Here is a 22,276-nt window from a genome sequence, read left to right as displayed (position 1 = left end):
TTTTTTGGAGGCTTCTTCAGCTCGTCACTCCAATTGCGATTGAGCTGATTGAGCATGCCGCTGTGGTTTCAACCAGTGCCGCCATGCAGTGTCCATTCGTGTCCATTCGTGTCCGGGACTATCCCCATCAGCCTACATGTACCCGCCTGCACTTGCAAGTTGGCAGTACTCTGGCTCCTAGTATCCAGGGAACCCTCTCGGGACTGTTTCGGAACACTCCGTTCAAGACATCTCGAGTCAAATATGATCCGGGTGCTTGATCGTGGACTTGTGATGTTGTGGCGGCTCTTTGGTTACCCCAATGCCCCGGCACATCAGACGGATGGAAAATGCTCCGTCCGCCATGGTCGCTCGACGCTCATTGGATATCAAGTTGGCCAGCGCCGACATCATCTGATTCAGTAAGACGTCGGATGGGCCCGTGAACTGCTCTCGCGCCAACTGCGAGTTTGGGTCCGCAAGTTGCGCAGCGCAAACCGATCGGATTATGCAACTATCCTGCATATACGGTACTTGATGTACTGTGTTGTTCGGACAATTCCCGACAAAGCTGAGCGCCCCCCCTGGACGTTAGCGTGTTCAAACGACCGTCACTGACAATAAAGACCCCCAGAGCGCAGGGTACGGTCGAGAAGGAGTTGGCGATGGGACAAACAGCCAATCTGCCCCAAGTATCCCGCGTGAGATGAGAGTTGCCAGCCGGGGCTGTCCCGACATGTGCGTCGCTCAGTTCTATTCTCCCAACTCCTGTACAACTTGTTGTACAGGCGGCGGTCCCGGATTCGGCCGTGCAGCAACATGTAGAGGCCACTGCCGTGAACAATAACGTTCGGTAGACTGCAAGAAGAGAATGTGGCGCAACTCCACGTCTGACAAGGTTCAAGCAAGGGGTAAGTAGGATCACATTTAGACTTGCAGCGACACCGGACATTTGTCGCTGGACCGCGGAGCCGCCAAGTACATGTAGTCAGCCACTAGCAACACGCTCAGCCCTACAGATTGCCTTGCAGGTGGGCTTCACAGCCTGCTGCGCAATCCAACATCTAGCGGCGGGGAAATTCGACATCTGCAACTGGCCAGACGGTTCATGTTGTATCCTGCTGTGAAATGCCGTCGGTCGTAAGCAGAAGGCGTATCATGTGGAGCTGTCAGACGTACAGTGTAGCTAACAGCACACAAGGTGTCACATTCGAAAGAATGGGGTGGAAGGGCAGTTGCTTGAATGTGATCTTATCTGGTCCCGCTCTGTCCTTTCTCGTTCACATTTTCCTCCTGTGGACAAGGTGAGACATGCAGCTCGCCTTACGCCCCCAGTATACACTTAACCGATACAACCTTAGCTATGCACGTCCAGAAGTGTAACGGCATGGGAGATTCGACGGAACGATTGGGTTTTGCGCTTAGACTGTAGTATATCTAAGGAATATCCGCAGCCTCGAAGCAATACGCTACTCCCGAGCAGTCAGCTCCTCAGACCCGCCCCGTCTTTCCTGCCTTCGAGGGGATTTGTTTTGTCGCTCTCTTCTGTCACAGCCAAGCCTTTACTTGGCATCGCGGTGACAATGCGACTCCTACCGAACATCATCATCCTTGCCGTCGCCACGGCGGCGATGGCGGACTACCAAACCATGAAACTCCCCGTTTACCCCCTCACCAAGATGGGTTCCCGTGACGACACAGACTCGAACATCTCACACCGGAGGGACACTTGCGTCACACCAAAGATAGACTGCAATGGAGGCTGCATGCCTGCGCACGCCACCTGCTGTCCCACCAAAGGCTTTTGCAACTCTGGCGAAGTTTGCGACGGTGACGGCTGCTGCCCGATATTCAAGAAATGCTCTGGAGTAGTGGGGGGTTGCGCGTCCAACCAGGAGAAATGCAAGGACGGCTGCATGGCAAAGGGCGGGGACTGCTGCAGCGATGGAAAGTTCTGTGATCCGGGGTATACTTGTTCAAGTGGCGGCAAGTGCCGCGGAAGTGGCAAGTCGGACGGCGCAAGCATGGGCTTCGGCAACTTGGCTGCTATTGCACTCGGGGCACTTCCAGTCGCCGCGATGGGTCTGGCCTAGCTCTGATGGAAATTGAATGGGCTCTTCCTAGGCTGTCGCATATACAAAGGGCTCTGTCTTGGGGGTGGTATTCCCGTGGTATAAAGAGATGTTCGGACTACGCCTGCTGTCCATTCAAGAGGCCATATGCGGATGCTTGGGGATGGATTTCGAGCTATTACTCACCAGGTGTCTGCCTGTCCGGATATCGCGACTGCCGTCCACCACCAGCTTCGACGAAATTGAGTTTTAATCTCCGCGACACAATCGCCTTCTTCTGCCCAATAGTACATCCAATAATCTCGATTCTTTCAAATGGAATATCTCTGCGCTGACGAGGTGAATAGATTGTAAGCGTCTCCAAGATGCGGGCGGAGACGGTCTTTTCATCGCATTACTGAGCTTGCTCTCAATGCCGGCGACAATCACCGTGCTGAACAACATGTTTGTGCAGAGCGTTAATTCTACCAGAGTTTCACCATGCAAACTTGAAATCAGCGCCATCTAGAATTAGATATTTCGCGACAGCGGAGGACGCAAATAGCGTTATCGACGAAGGATTGGTCTAGCAATATAAAGTCTTCTTATACGAATGACATCATAGATAGTCCCGTCTAAAATAGTACTGTGAGATACTATTAATTTTAGCATATAGGAAGCTAATATAGGGCAATAATAGTATAGTATCCGGCCGTTATATATGAGACTGTTCGACCCGAGAGTATCCCGAGAAGAATGACGATGAGGCGCCACAGGTCTTGGTACTGACTACCAGCCTCGTCATGTATGAATACGTCACTGTCTACAGAGAGGCCGTCGATCGGTGAGCTGGCCTTCACCATGACATCCTGATACAAGACGAAGCCATCCATCATCTACCAGCCCGCCACAGCAACATCGTCTCAGCAACAGCACCCGTCTCAAACCGCCCTGTACACGAGCGTGACCGAGTACAGCTGGACGACCGACTTCGCACTCTGAAACACCACATCCAACGACAAGCAGATGCCCGACGGCAGCACGTAGGCGTACTTGGCGGCCTCGTTGGTCGAAAAGTCAATGTGGAACGTGTTCTTCCTGGTCACGTTGGTGGACACCACCTTGGCGCCGTCGTAGTAGAGCGTCACCATGTCGATTGACGCGTCCGACTCCACGTCAAAGGAGACGAGAATGTTCTCGAGGGCGTACGTCTTGTCGAGGACGCCGGGCGGGTCGTGCACGGGTATGTGCACGCGGCCCTTCTTCACCGACGCGCTCGGCGCCCTGAGCACCGCCTTGCCCGGCGAGTACGAGACCGCCACCGGGTCCGAGGCGTCCGACACCGCCGTGTTGCCGTGCGATGTGACGCACTGATACTCGACGAGACTGACCTCCGTATCGCTGGCGACGGTGATGTCCCGTCCGTCCTTGGTGGTCGAGGCGTCGATGTGGGTAGCCATGGTTCTCGCAGCAGCGTCTGTTTTGTCCGTATGTATGTTATTGGGAAGCAAGAAACTGAAGAATCTGGAGTTTTCCAATTGAATCTTTGATGTTGGCTTCCAGTGAAAGCATTCCGGGGGAATGGATGGTCTATTTATCACCAGCGTACCTCTTCTCCATCATCTCATGAGCATCGAACAGACCACGGGACAAAACTCGCCAGATGGCCACATAACTCGTTCGTTTGATCCAACCGACCCCGTCCCGCCCAATGACAATATTCACGCATACAAATGTGCGCCATGAGAGCAGGCAGCAGCCGGGCCTTCATGCCTGCGATGATTCAGCTCTACCATCACGATGCGTTTCGCCTCACCGAGCCTTGGTGCATGAGTTCGGCAACCTAACAAAGCGGGGTACGAGAAATCTTCTACTCGAGTCATCATGGCAAGTATGTACGCGAATGCCAATTCTTGGGGTCCTTTTACTGCCATGGTCTATCCCGCGTCCGAAGTTGTGGTTGCAAACGTAACCGTTTCAGTATTGTAACCATGCAATAGCAACGATGCGTCCACTTTGACTTCACAGGAAGACTTTGCATGATATAAAATACTATAACGCCATTGCTCAGTGACTTAGAGCTTGACCGTGGATCTCATATAGACGCACGTATATGTCATTTTAAAGGGAAGTATCAATGTTGTTTATCGAGACTCAGCTCAGGCCGAATGTCGTCGGACTTTTCGGCGCAACGACGCACGCATATGCATGCCCGTTTGTCATGTAGTTGCCTCATTTGAAACAACACCAATCAGTTGGACGTGACAGCCTCACTTATGGCTCTTTTGACGTTTCCATGCCCGGTTGCGGCGCAGCAACCTAGAGTCTAGAAGCTCTATTAAGAACTCATCGTCACAACTCTCGGAAAACCGGCTCCTTGGGTCCTTGCATTCGGCCGAACAAACAACCCATCGCGGGGAGCAGACGGCCCAAAGTGCAACATTTCGCGGCGCGTAACGCGGCAGCCTGGGCATTGCCGGTCAAATCGGGCATTTGCCGCAAACTTTTGACTCGGGCTACCACCACAGCTCCAACGCAAGGCGCCTGTAAAGGCAAAATGAAAGTCTGGTTATCGACCCCAATTAAACATTGTGACACGATGTTCAAGTCTGTTGCGAAGCCAACAACCTGGAAGTACATACACGTACTTCACTGAAAAGATATGAGTCCAGGGTACGCTGATGAGTGGTGCCAAAATTACAACTACGGGCGGGTTTCCGAGCATTGCTCGAGTACGCTACGGGTTTCCCAAAACACTATGACACACTGGGTAGCATCAATATGGAGCCATGAATGTTTGTGATGGAATTGAAAATTCATTCCGATTCTCATGGTATTGAAATCGGGAGTAGATAGCATGCTGACGTCCGCCTACTCGTGGGTGGGGTGACGGAACTTGTAGTGCCTTTTTTTGTCTATCCCCCCGCCGCGGGCCACTATCGATACCGCCGGCGTCCACAAAAAAAAAGTCCAGGGACCAGCCGCACGCCCCTCCACCAAAAGCTCTGATCTGACGATGCCGTCCTCGATCTCGACTCTCTAGACGTCGCACGCACCTCGTTCCCGTCCAGTCCACCCGCTCGCCCGCCGGGCCAACCGCCTCACCCACGCCTCTTTACGCATTACGCGCGTCGCATCGCCGCAGCTCCCAGGGCGTCGCCGCCCTCGCCCCGATCCGCCGCCCACCATGTCCCGCCCCGAAGATACCCTGTACGTTGCTTTTCTGCGCCCGGAATAGCCGCCTTCCTTCCCTCTTTCCTCTTCCCTCCTTCCCACGGCCCACGCCGTATGGGGCAGCGGATGGGACAACGTGGGCAAAAGCGCATTGAACGGACCCTCGCCCGACTAACGCTCCTCCTCCTTCTGCAGCGCCGCCGACGTGCACTACGACGATGTCGAGGCCCGCAAGTACACGACCTCGTCGCGCATCCAAAACATCCAGGCCAGCATGACGCGCCGGGCCCTCTCCCTGCTCGACCTGCAGCGCCCCTCGCTCGTCCTCGACGTCGGCTGCGGCTCCGGCCTGTCGGGTGAGATCCTCTCGTCGCTGGACCCGGACGAGGGCGGCCCGCACACGTGGATCGGCATGGACCTCTCCCCGAGCATGCTCGACGTGGCCCTCCAGCGCGACGTCGAGGGCGACCTGATGCTCGCCGACATGGGCCAGGGCGTGCCCTTCCGCGCCGGCACCTTCGACGCCGCCATCTCCATCTCCGCCGTGCAGTGGCTCTGCAGCGCCGAGACGAGCGACACCAGCCCTGCGGGCCGCCTCTCCCGCTTCTTCAATGGCCTCTACGCCTCGCTGCGACGCGGCGGCCGCGCCGTCTGCCAGTTCTACCCCAAGAACGACGAGCAGCGCAACATGGTCACCCAGGCCGCCGTCAAGGCCGGCTTCGGCGCCGGCATTCTCGAGGACGACCCCGGCACCAAGAACGTCAAGATCTACCTCGTCCTCACCGCCGGCACCAGCGACGACGCCGGCGGCCGCGGAGGCGACATTACGGGCGTCGTCGCCGGCATGGACGGTGTCGACGTCATGGACGCCCGCAAGAAGCTCAAGGCCAACAACTCAAAGGCCCACAAGGGTAGCAAGGCCTGGATCGTCAAGAAGAAGGAGCAGATGGAACGCAAGGGCAAGGTGGTCAAGGCCACGTCCAAGTACACCGGCCGCAAGCGCCGGCCCAACTTTTAAGCCTTGCCCCTTGTTGCTTTTGCTTGACGAAGGAGTGGGTTTTGTTACCGGCATGGCGTTTGGCGCAGGGTTAGGATGGTACTGAAGCCTTTGGCATGACAAGACATCTAGACACGACGATTTCGTAGATGCATTTATGGGTGGAATAGATACCCTGATTTCCACACACTTTATTTTCTCAGCCAAGCATTCCCTCTACGACCAAAAGTAACGGTCCCATTGCCGTGCTAGTTTCCTTCAAATCAGTCATCACATCTATCCCCGGCGGCTCGCAGTATGCGTGCCATCGACTACTCGGGCTTCATGGTAGGGAACGCCAGGACCTCGCGGATGCTGTAATTATCCGTGAGGAACATCATCATGCGGTCGATACCCATGCCCCAGCCACCAGTCGGCGGCAGGCCGTGCTCGAGGGCGCGGCAGAAGGTCTCGTCGACCATCTGCGCCTCGTCGTCGCCCTGGGCCTTCTGGCGGGCCTGCTCCTCGAAGTTGGCGCGCTGCTCCGAGGCCACATTCAGCTCGGTGTAGCTGTGACGATGTCAGTCCTTTTTCTTGGTCCTTTGACAAATTGACTTACGCGTTGGCAATCTCCTTGGTGGCGACAAAGACCTCAAATCGCTCGCAAAGGCCGGGGGTGGTGCGCGACGACTTGGCCAAGGGAGACATCATCTTGGGGTGGCCCATGATGAAGGTGGGGTTGATCTGGCAAGGTTAGTGGTGGAAGAGTTAAAAGTCTTGTGGCAGACGTACGCATCGTGACTCGAGGAACTCGCCGACAAGCGCATCAATCATGCGCGCGTTGGTCAGGGGCGGGTTGCACTCGACACCCGTCTTCTTGAGAACCTTCTTGAGGAAATCGCCAGTCTCGTCCGTGTGCAGCTGGTCGGCAGGAGGGAACTTCTCGCCCGTCGCCTCCTCGAGGCCGGGGATCATGTCGATCTTGGGCCACGGGGCCTCCCAGTTGATCTCGATGGCCTCACCCTTGATGTTGTGGAAGGTGGTCTTGTATGAGCCGTGAACGTGCTTGACGAGGCCGCTGACGAGCTCCTCGGTCATGCCGATGAGGTCGTTGACGTCGGCATAGGCCATGTAAAACTCGAGCGAGGTGAACTCTGGAAAGAATCAGCAACCAACACGGGGGACGGCTCAGACACGAAGACGCACCAGGGTTGTGGGTCAGGTCAACGCTCTCGTTTCTGAACTGACGCCCCATCTCGTAGACACGGTTCAGACCGCCGACAACAAGCATCTTGAGGTAGAGCTCGGGGGCGACTCGGAGGAACATGTCCATGTTCATGTCGTTGTGATGGGTGATGAATGGGCGGGCAGTGGCACCACCAGCGATGGGGTTCAGCATGGGGGTCTGCACCGACACAAATTCACGGTCGTCGAACCAGCGGCGGATGTAGGAGTCGACCTTGGCTCTGGTGATGAAGATTTGTCTCGACCGCTCGTTCATCATGAGGTCGAGGTATCGCTGGCGGAAGCGCTGCTCGGGGTTCTTGAAGCCATAGTGGTCATCGGGGATCTGAACAAGGCGTTAGCAGTGGCAGGATTGATCCCGTGGCTGCGTGTGTTACCTGGTGCAGACAAGGCGACAACAGCGTCACCTCGATAGCGGCAATAGACAGCTCGCCAGAGTATTCACCACCGCCTTGCTTGGTCTTGGGGTTGGTGCGGGTCGGGAAGCCGCGGATGCCGATGATGTCTCCTCTCCGGAGGTTGATGTGTTGGTCCTCGAAGGGGACGGCCTTGTCATCGACGTTGTTGGCCTGCGCGAGGACTTGCAGCCGGGTGCCCTGGGAGAGGTCAGATACATGGCGGGTGCGTGTAGGGAAGGGGCAGGAGGGGGACATACGTCGGAGCGAATATCGTAAAAGTAGAGCTTGCTGCCGGCGGAGCGCTTGACGTATATCCTTCCAGCCATCTGGATCGCCTTGGTCTTGTCGGACTCGCCATTCTTGAGGTGGGAGAAGTCGTCGGCAAACTTGCGGATATCGTAGGTGACGTGGTACTGCGCGAGTTTAGCATCAGGGCCGAGCGCTCTCGGGTTCGCAAGGTAGTGCGTCGCACCTTGTGAGGGTAGGCCTTGCCCTTGGCGTGCAGGTCGTTGACGACGCCGGATCGAATCTCAAAGTACTGCCATGGCATGTTAGTCTCTCGAGTTTCTGCGCGTCATGGAGGCGGCGGCGCACCTGGTTGGGGGTCAACTCCTTCTCGGCCGCCTCGCCCGTCTTAGCGGCGGGCTGGGGGTTGGAGGCCTGCTTCTCCTTCTTGGCGGCCTCCTTCTCGCGGGCCTTCTGGCGCTTCTTGAGCTCCGTCTTGGAGATCATCTCGCCAGTGACCTCGTCGAGGTGTAGCTTGGCGACGGCGGCGGCGGAGGCATCGGCGCCGGATGCGGCCTGGTTGTCAGCCATGATTGCGGTAATCAGCGGCGCGTGGCGGGAAGATTGCAGAGGTAATGCGAGAGGACGATTCGAGTCGTGGGCAGCAGTAGTTTCGAGACGTGCCGTGCCCTGCCGTCGTGGTTGTTTTTTATTGCTCTTATCGTGTGATGGTCAGGAGGGTCGTCGAGTCACAGGCACGAGAATCGGAGCGCAAAAAAAAGAAAACCAGTCACCCCGCCAAAGCCACGTCGAGGGGGATGGCGGGGTTGGACAAGCCCTGGGCCACCCAATCCGCCTCTGGGTACCTGGGCTGGGCACCTCAGCCACCTTAACCCCGCCGGTAGGGGTTTCTGAGTGGCTGATATACGCCTCACCAAACCTCACGCCTCACGGAAGTCACTGCCTAGGTGGTGACCGTGGCCTTCTGTAAGGCACCGGCACCAATGTCACACCTACCGTAGACAGGGCAGTGGCTACAGCCCTGAAGGACCTACCAGGTGCGCTGCCGGGCCGCTACAGCGGGACCGTCCAGGGGTGTAGCCCGCCCCAGACAGCCCTGAAAGGCGAGTAGCCCCGGGTTACACTGCAGCAATGGGAGTCGACAAACCAAAGCCAGATCTGAGCGCGGTGAAAAACTCTACCAATTGGACGTCGACCGTGAGCCCGCCTGCGCAGCAGCGTCTCCTGCAAGCAACCTTAAAGCTGCAACTGTCGTCATCCACCCATCCATCCTCGGCCGGCCGATCGCCCATTGGAATCCCTCACTCGAACCGTGGCCGGCTCCCGTGTCCCTCGGACAAACGATTTAGACATGGGCCAGCGCATACCGACATGTGGTCAATCGACTCATCGCCCATGACATCTGGTGACGAGACCCGATCATCGGCAGCATCAACACCCCGCCGTCCTGGCTGCCTCGACATCATCGTCAATGGAGCATTCTCTGGCATTGCCGAGCCAGATTTAGCCAAAATGAGTGGGATTGACGCAGCCACACACGCCACCGGCAAGGTTGAGGCAGCGGCACTGCGATGCCGGATCGAGCCCTTCGCACAAGACGCCCTACGCATGAAGAGAGGGTCAACCCCGTGACATTCACGCTAGACGCCACTCGTTCGATGCTCCCGATGATGGACGCCGCGCAAAGGCGTGGACAGTGTTATCCAGAGGGCGCCCTGACGCCATTCCCGGGGCGTCGAGGCGGCTCGTGCCCGCACCAACCTCCCCACTGATGGCTCAACAACACCTCGACGCCCTGCCACCAGATGGCACCACCCATGCTTCTGCAACATGCAAGCCCTTCGACTGTCACGCTCTTTGGGCACGTACTTACATATGCATATATTAATGCGTGGACGTCACTCGCGTTACCAGCTGCAATCTCGTGAGATTCAACATTCATCCTCACCCGAGGCAAATAGCAAGCAGCATCACGTACTGATCGCCCTCGCCGCCCACCATGTCGCTCTCCGACCGCGCCAGCAAGCTCACGGCGCCCGACCCCAATTTCTTCTTCATGCAGGTACTCGCGAACCTGTACGACGCCAAGACGAACCCGCACGGCTACATCAACATTGGCGTCGCCGAGAACACGCTACTTCATGACCGTTTCATGAAGCACATGCGCGCCACGCTGGAGCCCGCCGACAGCATCCCCACCGTCACGCTCACCTATGGCGACGGTCACAAGCGTCTCAAGCCTGCCGTTGCGCGCTTCCTCACCCGCCAGCTGCGCCCGTTGCGCGCCATCACCCCCGCCGACGTCTTCGTGAGCAACGGCTGCACCGTGGCCATCGAGAACATCTCCTGGGCGCTCGCCAACCCGGGCGACGCCATCCTCATCGGTCGCCCGTACTATGGCTCCTTCCCCACCGACGTCGGCAAGCGGACCGGCGTCGAGCTCCGACCCGTGGCATTTGGCGCTGGCGTCGACCCCATGGGCTTCGCCGCCATTGAGGCTCACCGCGCCGCCATCCTCGCCGCCAAGGACCGCGGCCAGCGCGTCGCCGCCATCATCCTCGCGCACCCAAACAACCCGCTGGGTCGGTGCTACCCGCGAAACGTGCTCCTCGCCTACATGCGCCTCTGTCAGGAGCACCGCGTGCACCTCATCAGTGACGAGATCTACGCCCTGTCTGTCTTCAAGAACGCATTTGATACGAAGCCTGCGCCCGTGCCCTTCGAATCGGTTCTGTCCATTGACGTCAACGGAATCATTGATCCGGAGCTCATGCACGTCATCTGGGGCATGAGCAAGGACTTTGGTGTCAGCGGGCTGCGTATGGGCTTCATCGTCACGCAGGGCAACCCGCAGCTCAAGGGCGCCCTGCAAAACGTCTTTGAGTTTGGCTGGACGAGCTCGCTGTCGGATCTGGTGACGGCCAACGTGCTGGAGGATGACGAGTGGGTCGACGCCTTTCTCGAGGACAACTGCCGGCTGCTCGGCAAGCAACACGCCATCGTGCTCCGCTGGGCGCGGGACCACGGCATCGAGTACGCACCTGGCACCAACGCGGGCTTCTTCGTGTGGGTAAATCTTGGCGCCGCGTACCTCAAGAATCGGGTGGTCGACGAGTCTGAGAAGCAGCAGGTGGACCTGAACCAGGACGTCATGAAGAGCCTGCTAAAGCACAAGGTGTTTCTCGCCGACGGCGTGCGATTTGGCGCCGAGGAGCCCGGCTGGTTCAGGATCGTCTTTGCGCACGAGACGGAATACCTGGAGCTCGGGCTGGATCGCATCCTGGCGGCAGTGGGTGGCGGCAGCATCGACAAGAAGCAGAACGGGGAGCTGCCGTACAGAACAAACGGTGCCAACGGCCGGGCATAGACGGTTTCCCCGAGTGTCGTGTGTGCACAGGAACCGCATGTACCATGTATACGTCATGACCCGCGTATCAATCCATCGCTTCATGCAGTCACGACGCTCGGTTGCCCATCAAGGTGAACCTTGATGGATGTGGCCCAACTCGCGGTAGACAGACACGGCATGTTTCATTGCCCTGCAAACTTGACTAATTGACAAATGAAGCCGTGTTCCCGTCCATTTTCTGTGCAAACGCCTGCTCCTGCTCGACCCCATAAGACACGCCAAGTTTCATCATCATCTATCATCTCGGAGTGCGCGCAGGCGGGGGGCGAGGGGATTCCGTCTCTCATGGCTCACAAGCGGACCACAAGGCTGCGCTATCCACCGCGACCCCCTCTCTCCCATCGTGCCCCAAACCAAGATGTACAACCACAGCTAGTAGTAGTAAACAAGCCATTTACTGTCCGAACAGGTGCTCCTGCTTGGCGCCCTCGGCGGCGGCCAGGTACGAGACGCGGTCGCGGACGTAGAACTCGACGTCGATCTTCTTCTTGAGGCTGGAGGCGCCGGCATCGAGGCCGCCGGCCTTGACGCAGGTCTTGTCGGGCATGAGCTCGAGCTCGGTCCACAGGCCGGAGCCGCACTCGGTGCAGAAGAAGTGCTTGTTGATCTTGCCCGTGTCGCCGCGGACGTCCCACGTCTTGGGGGTGCCCTTGGTGATCTTGAAGGCCGTGCGGGGGATGATGGCGTTGGACGTGAAGGCACCGCCGGTCCACTACATTTTTTGCGCACCAACGTGTCAGTCTGTCTGTCTTGTCATGTTTTGTCCTGTCGTTGGGTCAAGAGTGGGAAGAAGGGGGGCGCGGACAGCACCCCCCTGGAATTCCCCAAACCGGCCCGCCAGCCCTGTGTTTTTTTCTCGTGTATGTGTGTTTTATCTTTTGCACAGTTGACCGGGCAGAAGGGGATGAGGAAGGGGATCATGGATGGCTCGTCGTCGGACTGTACGGTACCTTTTGGCAGTCGGTGCAGTGGCAGAGAGCCGTGATGGCGGGTTCACCTATACAAGCGCCGCCGCGTTAGCTACTAGCTCCCATGACTACCCATTGCTTCATCGGCACCACCAGGTCACTCCCTAGAGGGAGTCAAAGGAGGGAGACGATGGAAAACGCACCCGTGAACTCGTAGCGGATCTGGCCGCAGGCGCATCCTCCGGTGGTGGTCATTTTGACTGTGGTTTGTGTTGTGGTGGTGGTAGGTGGTGGTGGTATAGGACAGTGGGGCTTTCCTAATGCGGAAATTCCAACTGTCTGTAGAAAAAGAGGTGTTCGTCGTAGAGGGGATTGGCTCAAGCTGTTCGTGGAACTGCTGTAGACATCAAGGTTCTTGTGGATGGGAGGGAAGAAGATGGTGGGAAGCCCCAGACCCAAATATTTATACCAGGTCCTTCTCCTTTCCGATCTGCTTGCTTGGCTCCATCCCCCTCCTGCCTACCTACCTCATTCTCTCCTCACCTTGCTGCGGCTGTTGCAGTACACCTCCTGCCAGACGACGATCAGCTCACCCGCTTCTGCCCTGTCCAACCCACTCTCCACCACACACACACACGCGCGCTTACACGCACACACGCACAGGAAAGAAGGGTACGGGGTACGACGTGGCTTACAAAACCGAAACGTGGATTACAAACCCAGACTGCTATTGGGAACAGACATGATGGGGTCTGGGTCGGTCGGGGTGAGCAAGCGAGCGGGCGGGCGGGCGTGCGGACGGGCGTGCGAGATGCTACAGCTCGGTAGGCAGACACCACCGACCGACCGGCATGTGCAACAACAATGACGGCGGCAACAACAACACCAGCAGAAGCGGCGGCGCCAGCTGCAGCAGCAGCAGCGGCAGCAGGAGGAGCCCGGGCCCCTTGCTTGTCACAACGTCATGCGGCGCCCACCAGGCAGTCTAGAGGCTGGGAAGCAAGCCAAGAGCAACAACACCCACCGCACAGCAGCAGAAATTCTGGAGCCCACCCTTCGCTCGGCCTTTCCCATAGCGGCTCCTTCCTTGACCTTGTTTCCACCTACCCCAGCAGCTTCATGATGGATGGCGGGGGGAGGGGGAGCAAAGGAGCCCCTCCGACCACCCCCCGGACCAACAAGGCAACCACTAACAAACCTTCGCGACCCCACGCCGACGAGGTATCTGTACCTGGTAAGGCCCGATACTGCTGCTGTACTACGGCACTACCTGCCTACTGTCATGTAAGGTAAGGTAGTATAGCAGTAAGTGGCGTGTCTGCGTCCCGTCTTGTATGACCGCATGAACGCGACCAGCAGAGGTGCCCAAACAGAGAGAGGGAGAGACAGACAGACAGACAGACCAGACACCAAAGAACCCCCCCACCACCGTCCCAACGCCCAACACACACATACACAACACCCCGCGACCGCGCAGCGGAGCCCGAGCAGAGAGAAACGCGCATCCCCAATCTCTACGCACGTCTCACCTCGGGCGTCCGATACCCCTGCCCCTCCTTGCCTTTGGATTGATAAGCAGAAGAGAGCCCGACGTGGGGGACGACGAGCAAGGAAGACGACCAACGACCGGAGCGGCGCGCGCTATACGGCAGTGTACTAGCTACGTACTAAACTATGCGCCTACAACGTACGATTGACTTTTACATGCGATATACAGTAACAAACACAAAGGCTATTTGCGCGGGGAAACAGCTAAATCGCCAGGCCCGTTGATGAGCGAGCGAGCCAGCGGGCAGACATGTGCCAAAATCATGTCATTACCGTTCGGGCATTTCCTCTACGAGTATCACTTATTTTTTGTGCTGCCTCGCTCGCCCCAGCCGCCCAGCCGTCCGGCCCCCAGCCAACATCAATAATACGAATGAACGAACAAACGATCAAACATCAGCAGCAGCATCATAAATCCATCATAAATGTCAGCAAGGCACGCACTGGCATTGTCATCATCTTCATCATCGTCATCAACACGGGCCGCCGTTGGATTTATCATCAATATCGATCAAGCGCTCGTTTTCGCTCTGATGCGGCTGAGCCCATCCTGCGTTACAGACGCACGCGCGTGCGACCAACAGCGGTCGCGAATCCTTCCCTTCCTTCCTACATCGGCGCAGGGGGGGATTGGTTGGTTGGTTGGTTGGTTGGTTGGGTTGGGTTGGATGCCCAGTTGCTAAAATCCTCCGCCCCGCGGCCCCGGCGTGCTCGCAGCATGCATAGTAGGTTATTAGGTGCCTGTCGCAGCAAAACTCCTCCATCTCTTGCATCTCTTGACGTTCCGGACCGGGCCTCAACCATGATGGAAGCAGAACACCGGCGGCAACTTGCATATATGTGCGTGCCGCAGCCGTGTTTCGTATGTGCGTACTTCGTACGTTCGTACGGTATAAACTGGAACACCGAATGCTACAGAACGTACGCCATACATATGACTGCATGGTAATGATGGTGCCTGAGGCAAGGTAAGAGGGGGAAACGCTCCGGTCGGGCGATCACTCTCAATAGTACCTACGTGGTGCTACGTACTGCACTCAAATACCTGGTACGTTAGTACGTACGCACTATCTAACTAACGCAGTCACTGCATGTAAGGAACAAGGTATGTACCTATCGGTCGGGCGTCGATCCCGACGACGCTGGCGCGTGCTGTGCTGTGTTCCCCGAGGGGGGTCGTAATAATGGCTGTGCAGCGTCGTGCGGCTCGGCTCGCTGACCCAACTTCCTTGGTGCATAGGTAAGGTAGCACAGCGGCTCTTCGTTCGTACCTAAGTTGTGCATCCCATTCGTTCCTCCGCTGTCCGACGGTCCGGCCGCCCGCCCGCCCGGATAGCATCGGTCGGTCGAGCGTGCATGCAGAGTGGCAAGCAAAGACGTTGAGGCGGGGGAGGTTTTTTTTTTTTCATTCGACCAACAGTCAGTCAGTCAGACAGACAGGGAAGAGGGGATCGTGCATGCAATGTATCATCTATGCATGACCCCTCCGTCCAAACTCGGAACGAGGCGACAGACTACACCGTACTTTGTAAACACCCCGCGGTCGCAGACATGGGACAAGAAGACAAGACCGGGAAATGGAGAAGAAAAAAAACGACAACTTCTATGATTTCAAGGCTCTTTCCCTTCCATGCCACGCTATAGGTACACTTCTCTAGTCTCTGCTCTCACTCCCTCCGACGGTCGTCGTCCTCCCGTGTCATACACAGTATAATCCAATCCGACCTCTTGAGTGTGACGTGCGTTCTCTCGTCCGCATGCGCACACCGCCAAATCTTTTGCTCCATTGTTTCTGTGGCGTCCAGAACTCCCGTGGTGTCACCTCGTTTTCGGTCGGCATCTCGTCCGGTCGTGCGGTGGGAAGAGAAAGGTGAGGGAGCTTAGATGGTCTCCATCTTGTCGAGGATGGCCTTGGTGAACTCGTGCGTCGTCGACTCGCCGCCCATGTCGCGCGTGCGGACCTTGCTGCGGGGGGGTGTCAGCGTTTTTGTCTGATGATGATGCTCCTTTCGCTCTCCCACGAATGATACAAGGATGAAGAGGAAAGCGGGACACCTCTCACGAACAATACAAGGGTCAGGAGGAAAGAGGGAGAGGAAAGAGGGAGAGCAGAGAGAGAGGGAGAGGAAGGGGGGATGGAAAACGTACCCCTCGGCAATGACGGCGTAAATGGCCTTGGAGATGCGGTTGGCGTGGTCGTCGAGCCCCAGGTGGCGCAGCAGCATGCTGCCCGAGAGGATCAGGGCCGTGGGGTTGGCCTGGTCCTTGCCCTTGATGTCGAGGCCGACGTGGCGGCAGCCGGGCTCGAAGACGGCCACGTCGCGGCCCATGTTGCAGCCGGGGACGATGCCGGGCCCGCCGACGAGGGCGGCGCCAATGTTGGAGAGGATGCCGCCGTAGAGGTTGGGCATGACCATGACGTCGAACTGCTGGGGCCGCGAGACGGCCTGCATGGAGGCGTTGTCGACAATCATGTCGTTGACCTCGAGCGTGGGGTACTCCTTGGCGACCGAGTGGAAGGTGCTGCGGAAGAGGCCGTCGGCCAACTTCATGATGTTGGCCTTGTGGATGCACGTCACCTTGGAGCGGCCGTTGGCGAGCGCAAAGGCAAAGGCGAACTTTGCGATGCGCTCCGACTTGGCGCGCGTGATGATCTTGAGCGACTCGACGACGCCGGGCACGCTCTGGTGCTCGAGGCCCGAGTACTCGCCCTCGGTGTTCTCGCGGATGATGCACAGGTCCACGTCCTTGTGGCGCGTCTCGTAGCCGGGGATGTTCTTGATGAGGGAGATGCTGGCGTAGATGTCGAGCTCCTGGCGCATGGCCACGTTGAAGCTCTGGTGGCCCGACCGGCTGATGGGCGTGTGCAGGATGCCCTTGAGGCCCAGCTTGTTGCGCTTGAGCGACGCCACCGACTCGCGGAACGCGTCCTCGGTGCGTCCCGCGCCCACCGAGTCGATGCCCGACACCTCGATCTGCTCCCACTCCACCGGCACGTTGTCCGCCTTGAAGATGGTCTTGACCGACTCGGCCACCTCGGCGCCGATGCCGTCGCCGGGGATCAGCGTCACTGTGTACTTGCCGCCGAACTTGGCCGGCTTGAAGATGTCAGACTGGACCGTCGCGAACGATCGGGCGGCGAGCTGCGGCTGGGTGGCGCCGCGGCGCAGGAGCTGTCGAGGAAGCACTTTTGCGTTAGCAGATTCCTTTGTCTTGTTTGCTTGTTCTAGCCTGACGCCGATGAAAAAAGTCGCTCATCCTCCTCCTCTTCACGCGTCGTTCCACCGGCTCCCTCCCTCCCAAGCGGGTTGTTGACGGCGGAGGAGGCGGGGATGCGATCCAATGCCGCAAGTCGACTTCTGCGTCTCGCAATTGCCTCATCCCCATCCCCCCGGGAGAGCCGCTCCTCGTCTTGTCGTCGTCGTCGTCGTCGTTCGTATGATCGTCGCCCTCCCAGCGTGACGATGCCCTCTAGCAGAGCGACCCCTCACCCCATCCGGGTGCACAACACACACAAGACACGGTTCTCACTTTGCGCCACACGTACCTGCGCCGTCCTCATAGAGCCACGCGACAGCATGGCGGGCGATTCGGATTCCGGAGGGGAAGAAGAAACGTGAACAAGATGCCCCAAGAGAAGACACAGGAGGGGAGAGTGGTCGTCGTCGAGACGTGGGCGCGTGAAACCTGCTGTGGCGACAAACAACAGCCAGCAAGAAAAAAAACCAGTGGAGGAGACGACGGCAACAAGGGGAAAGAAAAAAAGAAGGGCAAGGTGAATGCGGCTCGCCGACGGTGTGGAGGAGGGTGTGGTGGTTGTGTGGGTAAAAGGTATGAAGGGTGTTGCAGTGACCAGCAGCTGTAGCAGCGCAGCGCAATGCGTACAGGTATCTGCCAGGCAGTGGCATGCGGCAACGCAGGCAGCGTCCCAGGTCCACCTCTAATCCCGCCCACAGCAACGTTCCCTCTACGTAGGTACCTACTAACCGTAGATATTGCCCGCCTAGGCCGAAGAAGCGGCCGCGGTCATTGCTGGCGCTGCCCCCCCTTCCAGAATTTTTTTTTCTTCCCTAGGTGCGCCGGCAACTAGCACTATGGTGCTACGTAGGAGCTTCCTGCAACAGTAGTGGCGGTGCCCGCCGCCCCGTTCGGCCGGACCGCCGACGGAAAAAGAGCGGAATGCGAACCTTTGCTCCGAGCCAAGCCAAAAACCGAACCCGCCATGCCCGCCGGCGCCAGTGCGCTAGGCCGCTCTCGGCCTAATTCAATGGCTGGGAATCCTCCACCGTCAAAGAAAGACGAAGACATGCCGTACAATAGACGTCCGGTGCTATAAAAAGGAAGCTCCCACGATTGTCACAGAAGTTGTACGTATATATTCTGGACGAGTGCAAAGGTAGGCACTGCTCGCTATAAACTGTCGCTTGTTTTGTTCGCTCCGGTCATGCCCACAGCGTCTTCTTCAACTTCCGCGCGAGGCTACTTCTTATGAAGTACTTCGTATATACATGCAATAACCTGTACGACGCCAAGATGGCACCCAAAAACCCATGGGTTGCCTCTCCAGTCTCTACTTCGTACTCCAACGCCAGTTCCCAACCCCAGTAAGCCAGGTACCCTCTGATCCGATGGCCCCCGTCCAGCCCGGGCCCGCAGCCTCCACCCGGACCGAGGCGGGCCTCGTCCGTCCGTCTAATGGCTCTCGTACAAACCCGCGCGCAGCCGCGAGACGCCGACGCCGCACGCGTGTCGACGAGTACAAGTACTCTTATGTCCTCACAACGCCTCATGCAGTAGTGAATAGTCCGCCCCCCCCCCCCCCCATCAAGCGCCCTCCTCCTCGTCCAGAGGCTCGACACGCACCAAAATCTCCTCCAGGAGACCCTCAAGGAAGCTGCCCACGTCGCGCCCCATGCCCACCGGCTCCGCCTTATCGCACGTATCAATCTCCTTGCACACGTGCGCCAGCTTGTATACCAGCTTCCGCAGCTTCTCATGAGACGCCTCTGCGCGCTGCTGCCTCGTCGCCATGATGCCCGCCGGCGCCTGGTTCGGTCGGAACGCGTACGCCTGCTGCAGCCGAGCCTGGCGTCTCTTGAGCGCCTCCTCCAGCGCGGGAAATATCACGTCGTTGAGCGCGTCCAGCTCGCCGTTGGGGTTGGTCGGCGCCGGTGATGGGAACGACGACGGGCCGGCAGACGTCTCTGACGGAGCCGGCGACTGTGACTGAGGCGGCGCCATGTTCATCCCGCTCGGCGTCCGCTGCCCAGTGGCTTGCTGTGACGCTACCCGCTGTTGCGCAGGACCTCTGTATGGTGGGATTTCCGGTATCATCATGACCGGCGCCCGGCCGCTAGGTGACCGGGACGGAGTGGAGGTACTGTGCGGCGGCGGCACCGGTCCCTCCGATGCAGTCGACAGCTGTGCCGCGCCGGTCGGTGACGCCGTCGGGGTCGGCTCCAGGGCCAGGTTCAGCATTCCCATATCACGCTGTAGCTGGGCGTGGAGCTCCCGATCATACTCTGGAGACTGTCCCGTCGGCTGCCGCGGCAGGGGCTTGGGCGCAGCTCCCCTAGTCGGCGTCTCAGGTTCGTCGCGCGTCACCGTCTTCATCGGGCTCGCCGGCAGCGGCACCTTCGTGGGCGAACTGATCCCGGGGGCTATGGGCTTCCGCTGTGGGCTCGCCTGTCGAGATGTGCCTTGGTTCGCCGCCTTGAGGGTGTCGCTGGGTTGCAGGGCAAAGTCTCGCGCCTTGGACGGGCTCGCGTCGCGTCGCCGGTCGTCCATGTCGTCCAGGCCGTCCGTCCGGCGTACGGAGCGGGCATTCGTCGCGCTCTCGTCCATAGCGTTGAGCCCCGGCCGCCCGACCAGACCCCCTCTATCGCCGACGAGCCGTACCGTGCCAAAATCCCACATGTCTTCGTCCATCTTTTCGCGCTCCGTCGGCACCCCGCCATCGACAGCCTCCCAGTTGTCCTCATCCTCTCCTTTGTGCGTCAGAGCCCAGCGGCTATGGCGCTCAATCAGCTCGGTGAGGTACGTCGTCTTCTTGGCCTTTCTGATAAATGGGTGTCGCAGCAGGTCCCTCGCCGTCGGCCGGTCCTTGGGGTCGCGCTGCAGGCAAAGCTCGACAAAGTCCTTGAAGGCCTTGGTGAAGTTGCCCTCTAGCCTGGGCGCCGGGTTCTTAGGGATGAGGAAGAGCACCTTCATCGGGTGGATGTCGGCGTAGGGCGGCTCGCCGTTTGCCAGCTCGAGGGCGGTAATGCCCAGCGACCAGATGTCGGCCTTGTGGTCGTAACCAGACTGCTTGATGACCTCGGGCGCCATCCAAAAGGGCGTGCCCACAAACGTGTTCTTCTTGGTCATGGTCGCCGAGAGCTGACCCGAGACGCCAAAGTCGGCCAGCTTGACCTGCCCGCCGGCGCCCAGCAGCACGTTGGCCGCTGCCTCCATGTCAGTTCAACGGGCCCTGGTGCGCCATGCAGCAGCTCCCGACTTACCCTTGATGTCCCTGTGCAGCTTCTTGTCCGAGTGCAGGTAGTCCAGCCCCATCAGCAGCTCCCGGGCGATGATGGCAATATAGTCCTCGCCGATGAGGCCCGGCTTCATCAGGTCGGCGCAGCTCCCGCCGGCGCAAAACTCCATGACGATCCACAGCTCGGCACCCTTGGCGTAGGAGCCGTAGTACTTGGTGACGTAGGGCGACTGCAGCTCAGATAGGATGGCGATTTCTTGGATAATGTCCTCGACCTCGTCTTCGGCGTTTTCAATGTCGATGATCTTGATGGCGACGGCTTGGCCGGTCCGTTTGTCGACACTACCCAACATCAGCGCCTGCGCGAGAAGACCATGGGACAGGAACAGGTGCTGGGGGAGCCTCACCCTTTAAAGACCTTGCCGAAGCTTCCCCCTCCTGTTCACAGAGCTCAAGGTCAGCTTCTTCACGGCGCACCCCTGGCCGCTCCCATGGCAGCAGAAGTGCTCACCGATGCAAAACTCCTTGGAGTAAAGATGCTCGGGATCAAGAGCCTCGGCGCCCTCGTCCGCCTCCCTGTTGCGATCCGCCATGGTGTTGATGCCCTGTACGCAACAGCATCCACTTTTCCCAGCTCGCCGTGTGCGTATATATGTCAGTCACCGGTGCGGTGTGGTGCGGTGCGCGTGAATCGCTGGTGCGCCAAACGTAGTCGACGGCGTCGCTCAATGGGCGTGGGAAGGAAGAAGAAGACCACTCGGTGGCCTGTGGTGTGTGGGAGGTACGCCCTCGTCGATGTCTCTGGCCTGGATTCAAGGGCTCGGGGGAAGAATCGTCCTCGCAGTCGTAGGTCGAGCCGTCTCTTTTCACGCTGGCGGCCAGCAGCGAGGGAGCGGGATGATTCACGTGTCCCTGCCACGCAAGTAGGGTGTCTCGACCGGGTGTTTGTTTGATCGGCGCCCTGGCAAAGAGATCGACAGACAGAGACAAGGCAAAGGAAGACGTTACAAGGCGGGTAAGGTAAGCATGCATGCAGGCACGCTCACGCTGCGCAGAGAGGAAGGATGGCAGAACCTAATAACAACAGGTTGGACGGGCGGCGTGCACGGCGGTGGTGGTGGTGGTGGGCGGCCTTGTCTACGGGCCGTGCGTGGGGTTCGTTCAGGCACCCGGGTCCGTTGGTGGATTGGCTGAGGTGGTGCGAGGCGCTGCCAGCACGTACATACATATCCGTGGTGGCGCGATTGCCGATTGATTGATCCAGTAGCTGCCCTGCCCTGCGACGCTCCGAGTGGACGGGGGAGTGGCTCCCTCCCAACAGGGCTCAGCGGAGGTCGCTGCCGGGCACCCGACACCGCCCTGGGCAGGTACCTTAGGTAGCCAGGGAGAGTGAGCGTGCCCCTGGCACGAGGCGCCACAGCATGACTTCCCCCGTCCTCCATCCCGATTCCCACCTTGCCACCCATCCAGCAGCCACCGCCGCCAGTGGAGCGCCATCCGTCCACCGCATCCAAAACAAACCCCAGCGGTTCCATTCCCCCGGGCGGTGTCGAAGATTGTCACCGCGGCCCAACGGCCCTACTAGGTACTACGGCCTAGATCTACGATACCGATTTAAATTAAGTAAAGCTGGAAAAAAAAAACCAGTACTATAAGCGCTATTATTACTACTATTATTTTTATTTTTAATATTAAGCTAGGTTTAACCGTGCTGTTAGACTTTGTTCTATTCTTATACTTATAGTCCCGAAAGTCGATTCGAGAAGCGGGAGGGCGAATGCAAAGCCCTGGCGAGTGGGAGGTCCTGGCGGGGTGGACGGAATTCAAGTTGGTAGGTACCAAGGAGCTAAGGTTGCCCGGGGATGAA

At 58.6% G+C, this 22,276-nt stretch overlaps 8 protein-coding genes across 10 annotated transcripts; 3 read left to right on the top strand and 5 right to left on the bottom strand.

Annotated features, from left to right (window-relative positions):
- Nucleotides 1-1,562: 1,562 nt before the first annotated feature.
- Nucleotides 1,563-2,072, top strand: JDV02_003390 (uncharacterized protein; the record flags this gene model as incomplete). Its single annotated transcript, XM_047984517.1, has 1 exon — nt 1,563-2,072. The coding sequence occupies one exon, from the start codon at nt 1,563-1,565 to the stop codon at nt 2,070-2,072; it is 510 nt and encodes a 169-aa protein (XP_047840491.1).
- An 899-nt stretch (nt 2,073-2,971) lies between these two features.
- Nucleotides 2,972-3,490, bottom strand: JDV02_003389 (uncharacterized protein; the record flags this gene model as incomplete). The annotated part of the gene is made up of 1 exon (XM_047984516.1): nt 2,972-3,490. One exon carries the CDS (start codon nt 3,488-3,490, stop codon nt 2,972-2,974), a length of 519 nt encoding a protein of 172 aa, XP_047840490.1.
- A 1,543-nt stretch (nt 3,491-5,033) lies between these two features.
- BUD23 (18S rRNA (guanine(1575)-N(7))-methyltransferase) lies at nt 5,034-6,387 on the top strand. Of its 2 annotated transcripts, XM_047984514.1 has the most exons (2): nt 5,034-5,240; nt 5,400-6,387. In XM_047984514.1, exons 1-2 carry the CDS (start codon nt 5,218-5,220, stop codon nt 6,220-6,222), a joined length of 846 nt encoding a protein of 281 aa, XP_047840488.1. In that variant the 5' UTR covers nt 5,034-5,217; the 3' UTR covers nt 6,223-6,387. The 2 variants fall into 2 exon arrangements, with proteins under 2 accessions (XP_047840488.1, XP_047840489.1); XM_047984515.1 differs by having other exon boundaries at nt 5,034-6,387.
- On the bottom strand, nt 6,334-8,827 carry KRS1 (Lysine--tRNA ligase). Its single transcript, XM_047984513.1, has 8 exons — nt 8,418-8,827; nt 8,296-8,361; nt 8,081-8,236; nt 7,803-8,021; nt 7,387-7,750; nt 6,973-7,334; nt 6,800-6,924; nt 6,334-6,750 (listed from the first exon to the last, which is right to left on the bottom strand). Exons 1-8 carry the CDS (start codon nt 8,637-8,639, stop codon nt 6,513-6,515), a joined length of 1,752 nt encoding a protein of 583 aa, XP_047840487.1. The 5' UTR covers nt 8,640-8,827; the 3' UTR covers nt 6,334-6,512.
- A 484-nt stretch (nt 8,828-9,311) lies between these two features.
- Nucleotides 9,312-11,697, top strand: JDV02_003386 (uncharacterized protein). Its single transcript, XM_047984512.1, has one exon. It carries the CDS (start codon nt 10,069-10,071, stop codon nt 11,434-11,436), a length of 1,368 nt encoding a protein of 455 aa, XP_047840486.1. The 5' UTR covers nt 9,312-10,068; the 3' UTR covers nt 11,437-11,697.
- On the bottom strand, nt 11,579-12,798 carry JDV02_003385 (uncharacterized protein). The gene is made up of 3 exons (XM_047984511.1): nt 12,590-12,798; nt 12,429-12,475; nt 11,579-12,190 (listed from the first exon to the last, which is right to left on the bottom strand). Exons 1-3 carry the CDS (start codon nt 12,639-12,641, stop codon nt 11,873-11,875), a joined length of 417 nt encoding a protein of 138 aa, XP_047840485.1. The 5' UTR covers nt 12,642-12,798; the 3' UTR covers nt 11,579-11,872.
- Nucleotides 12,799-15,527: 2,729 nt separating this feature from the next.
- Nucleotides 15,528-17,865, bottom strand: IDH1 (Isocitrate dehydrogenase (NAD(+))). Its single transcript, XM_047984510.1, has 3 exons — nt 17,482-17,865; nt 16,083-17,107; nt 15,528-15,899 (listed from the first exon to the last, which is right to left on the bottom strand). Exons 1-3 carry the CDS (start codon nt 17,512-17,514, stop codon nt 15,815-15,817), a joined length of 1,143 nt encoding a protein of 380 aa, XP_047840484.1. The 5' UTR covers nt 17,515-17,865; the 3' UTR covers nt 15,528-15,814.
- Nucleotides 17,866-18,355: 490 nt separating this feature from the next.
- PAK6 (Non-specific serine/threonine protein kinase) lies at nt 18,356-21,536 on the bottom strand. 2 transcript variants are annotated; one of them, XM_047984508.1, is made up of 4 exons: nt 20,921-21,536; nt 20,817-20,847; nt 20,435-20,751; nt 18,356-20,377 (listed from the first exon to the last, which is right to left on the bottom strand). In XM_047984508.1, exons 1-4 carry the CDS (start codon nt 21,000-21,002, stop codon nt 18,759-18,761), a joined length of 2,049 nt encoding a protein of 682 aa, XP_047840482.1. In that variant the 5' UTR covers nt 21,003-21,536; the 3' UTR covers nt 18,356-18,758. The 2 variants fall into 2 exon arrangements, with proteins under 2 accessions (XP_047840482.1, XP_047840483.1); XM_047984509.1 differs by having other exon boundaries at nt 18,356-20,751; nt 20,817-21,536.
- Between the last annotated feature and the right edge of the window lie 740 nt (nt 21,537-22,276).

This window comes from Purpureocillium takamizusanense, chromosome 2, assembly GCF_022605165.1.
Source record: "Purpureocillium takamizusanense chromosome 2, complete sequence".
Taxonomy (NCBI): Eukaryota; Fungi; Ascomycota; class Sordariomycetes; order Hypocreales; family Ophiocordycipitaceae; genus Purpureocillium; species Purpureocillium takamizusanense.
Note: the sequence above shows the minus strand (reverse complement) of the source record. Positions and strands in the feature narration are given on the sequence as shown.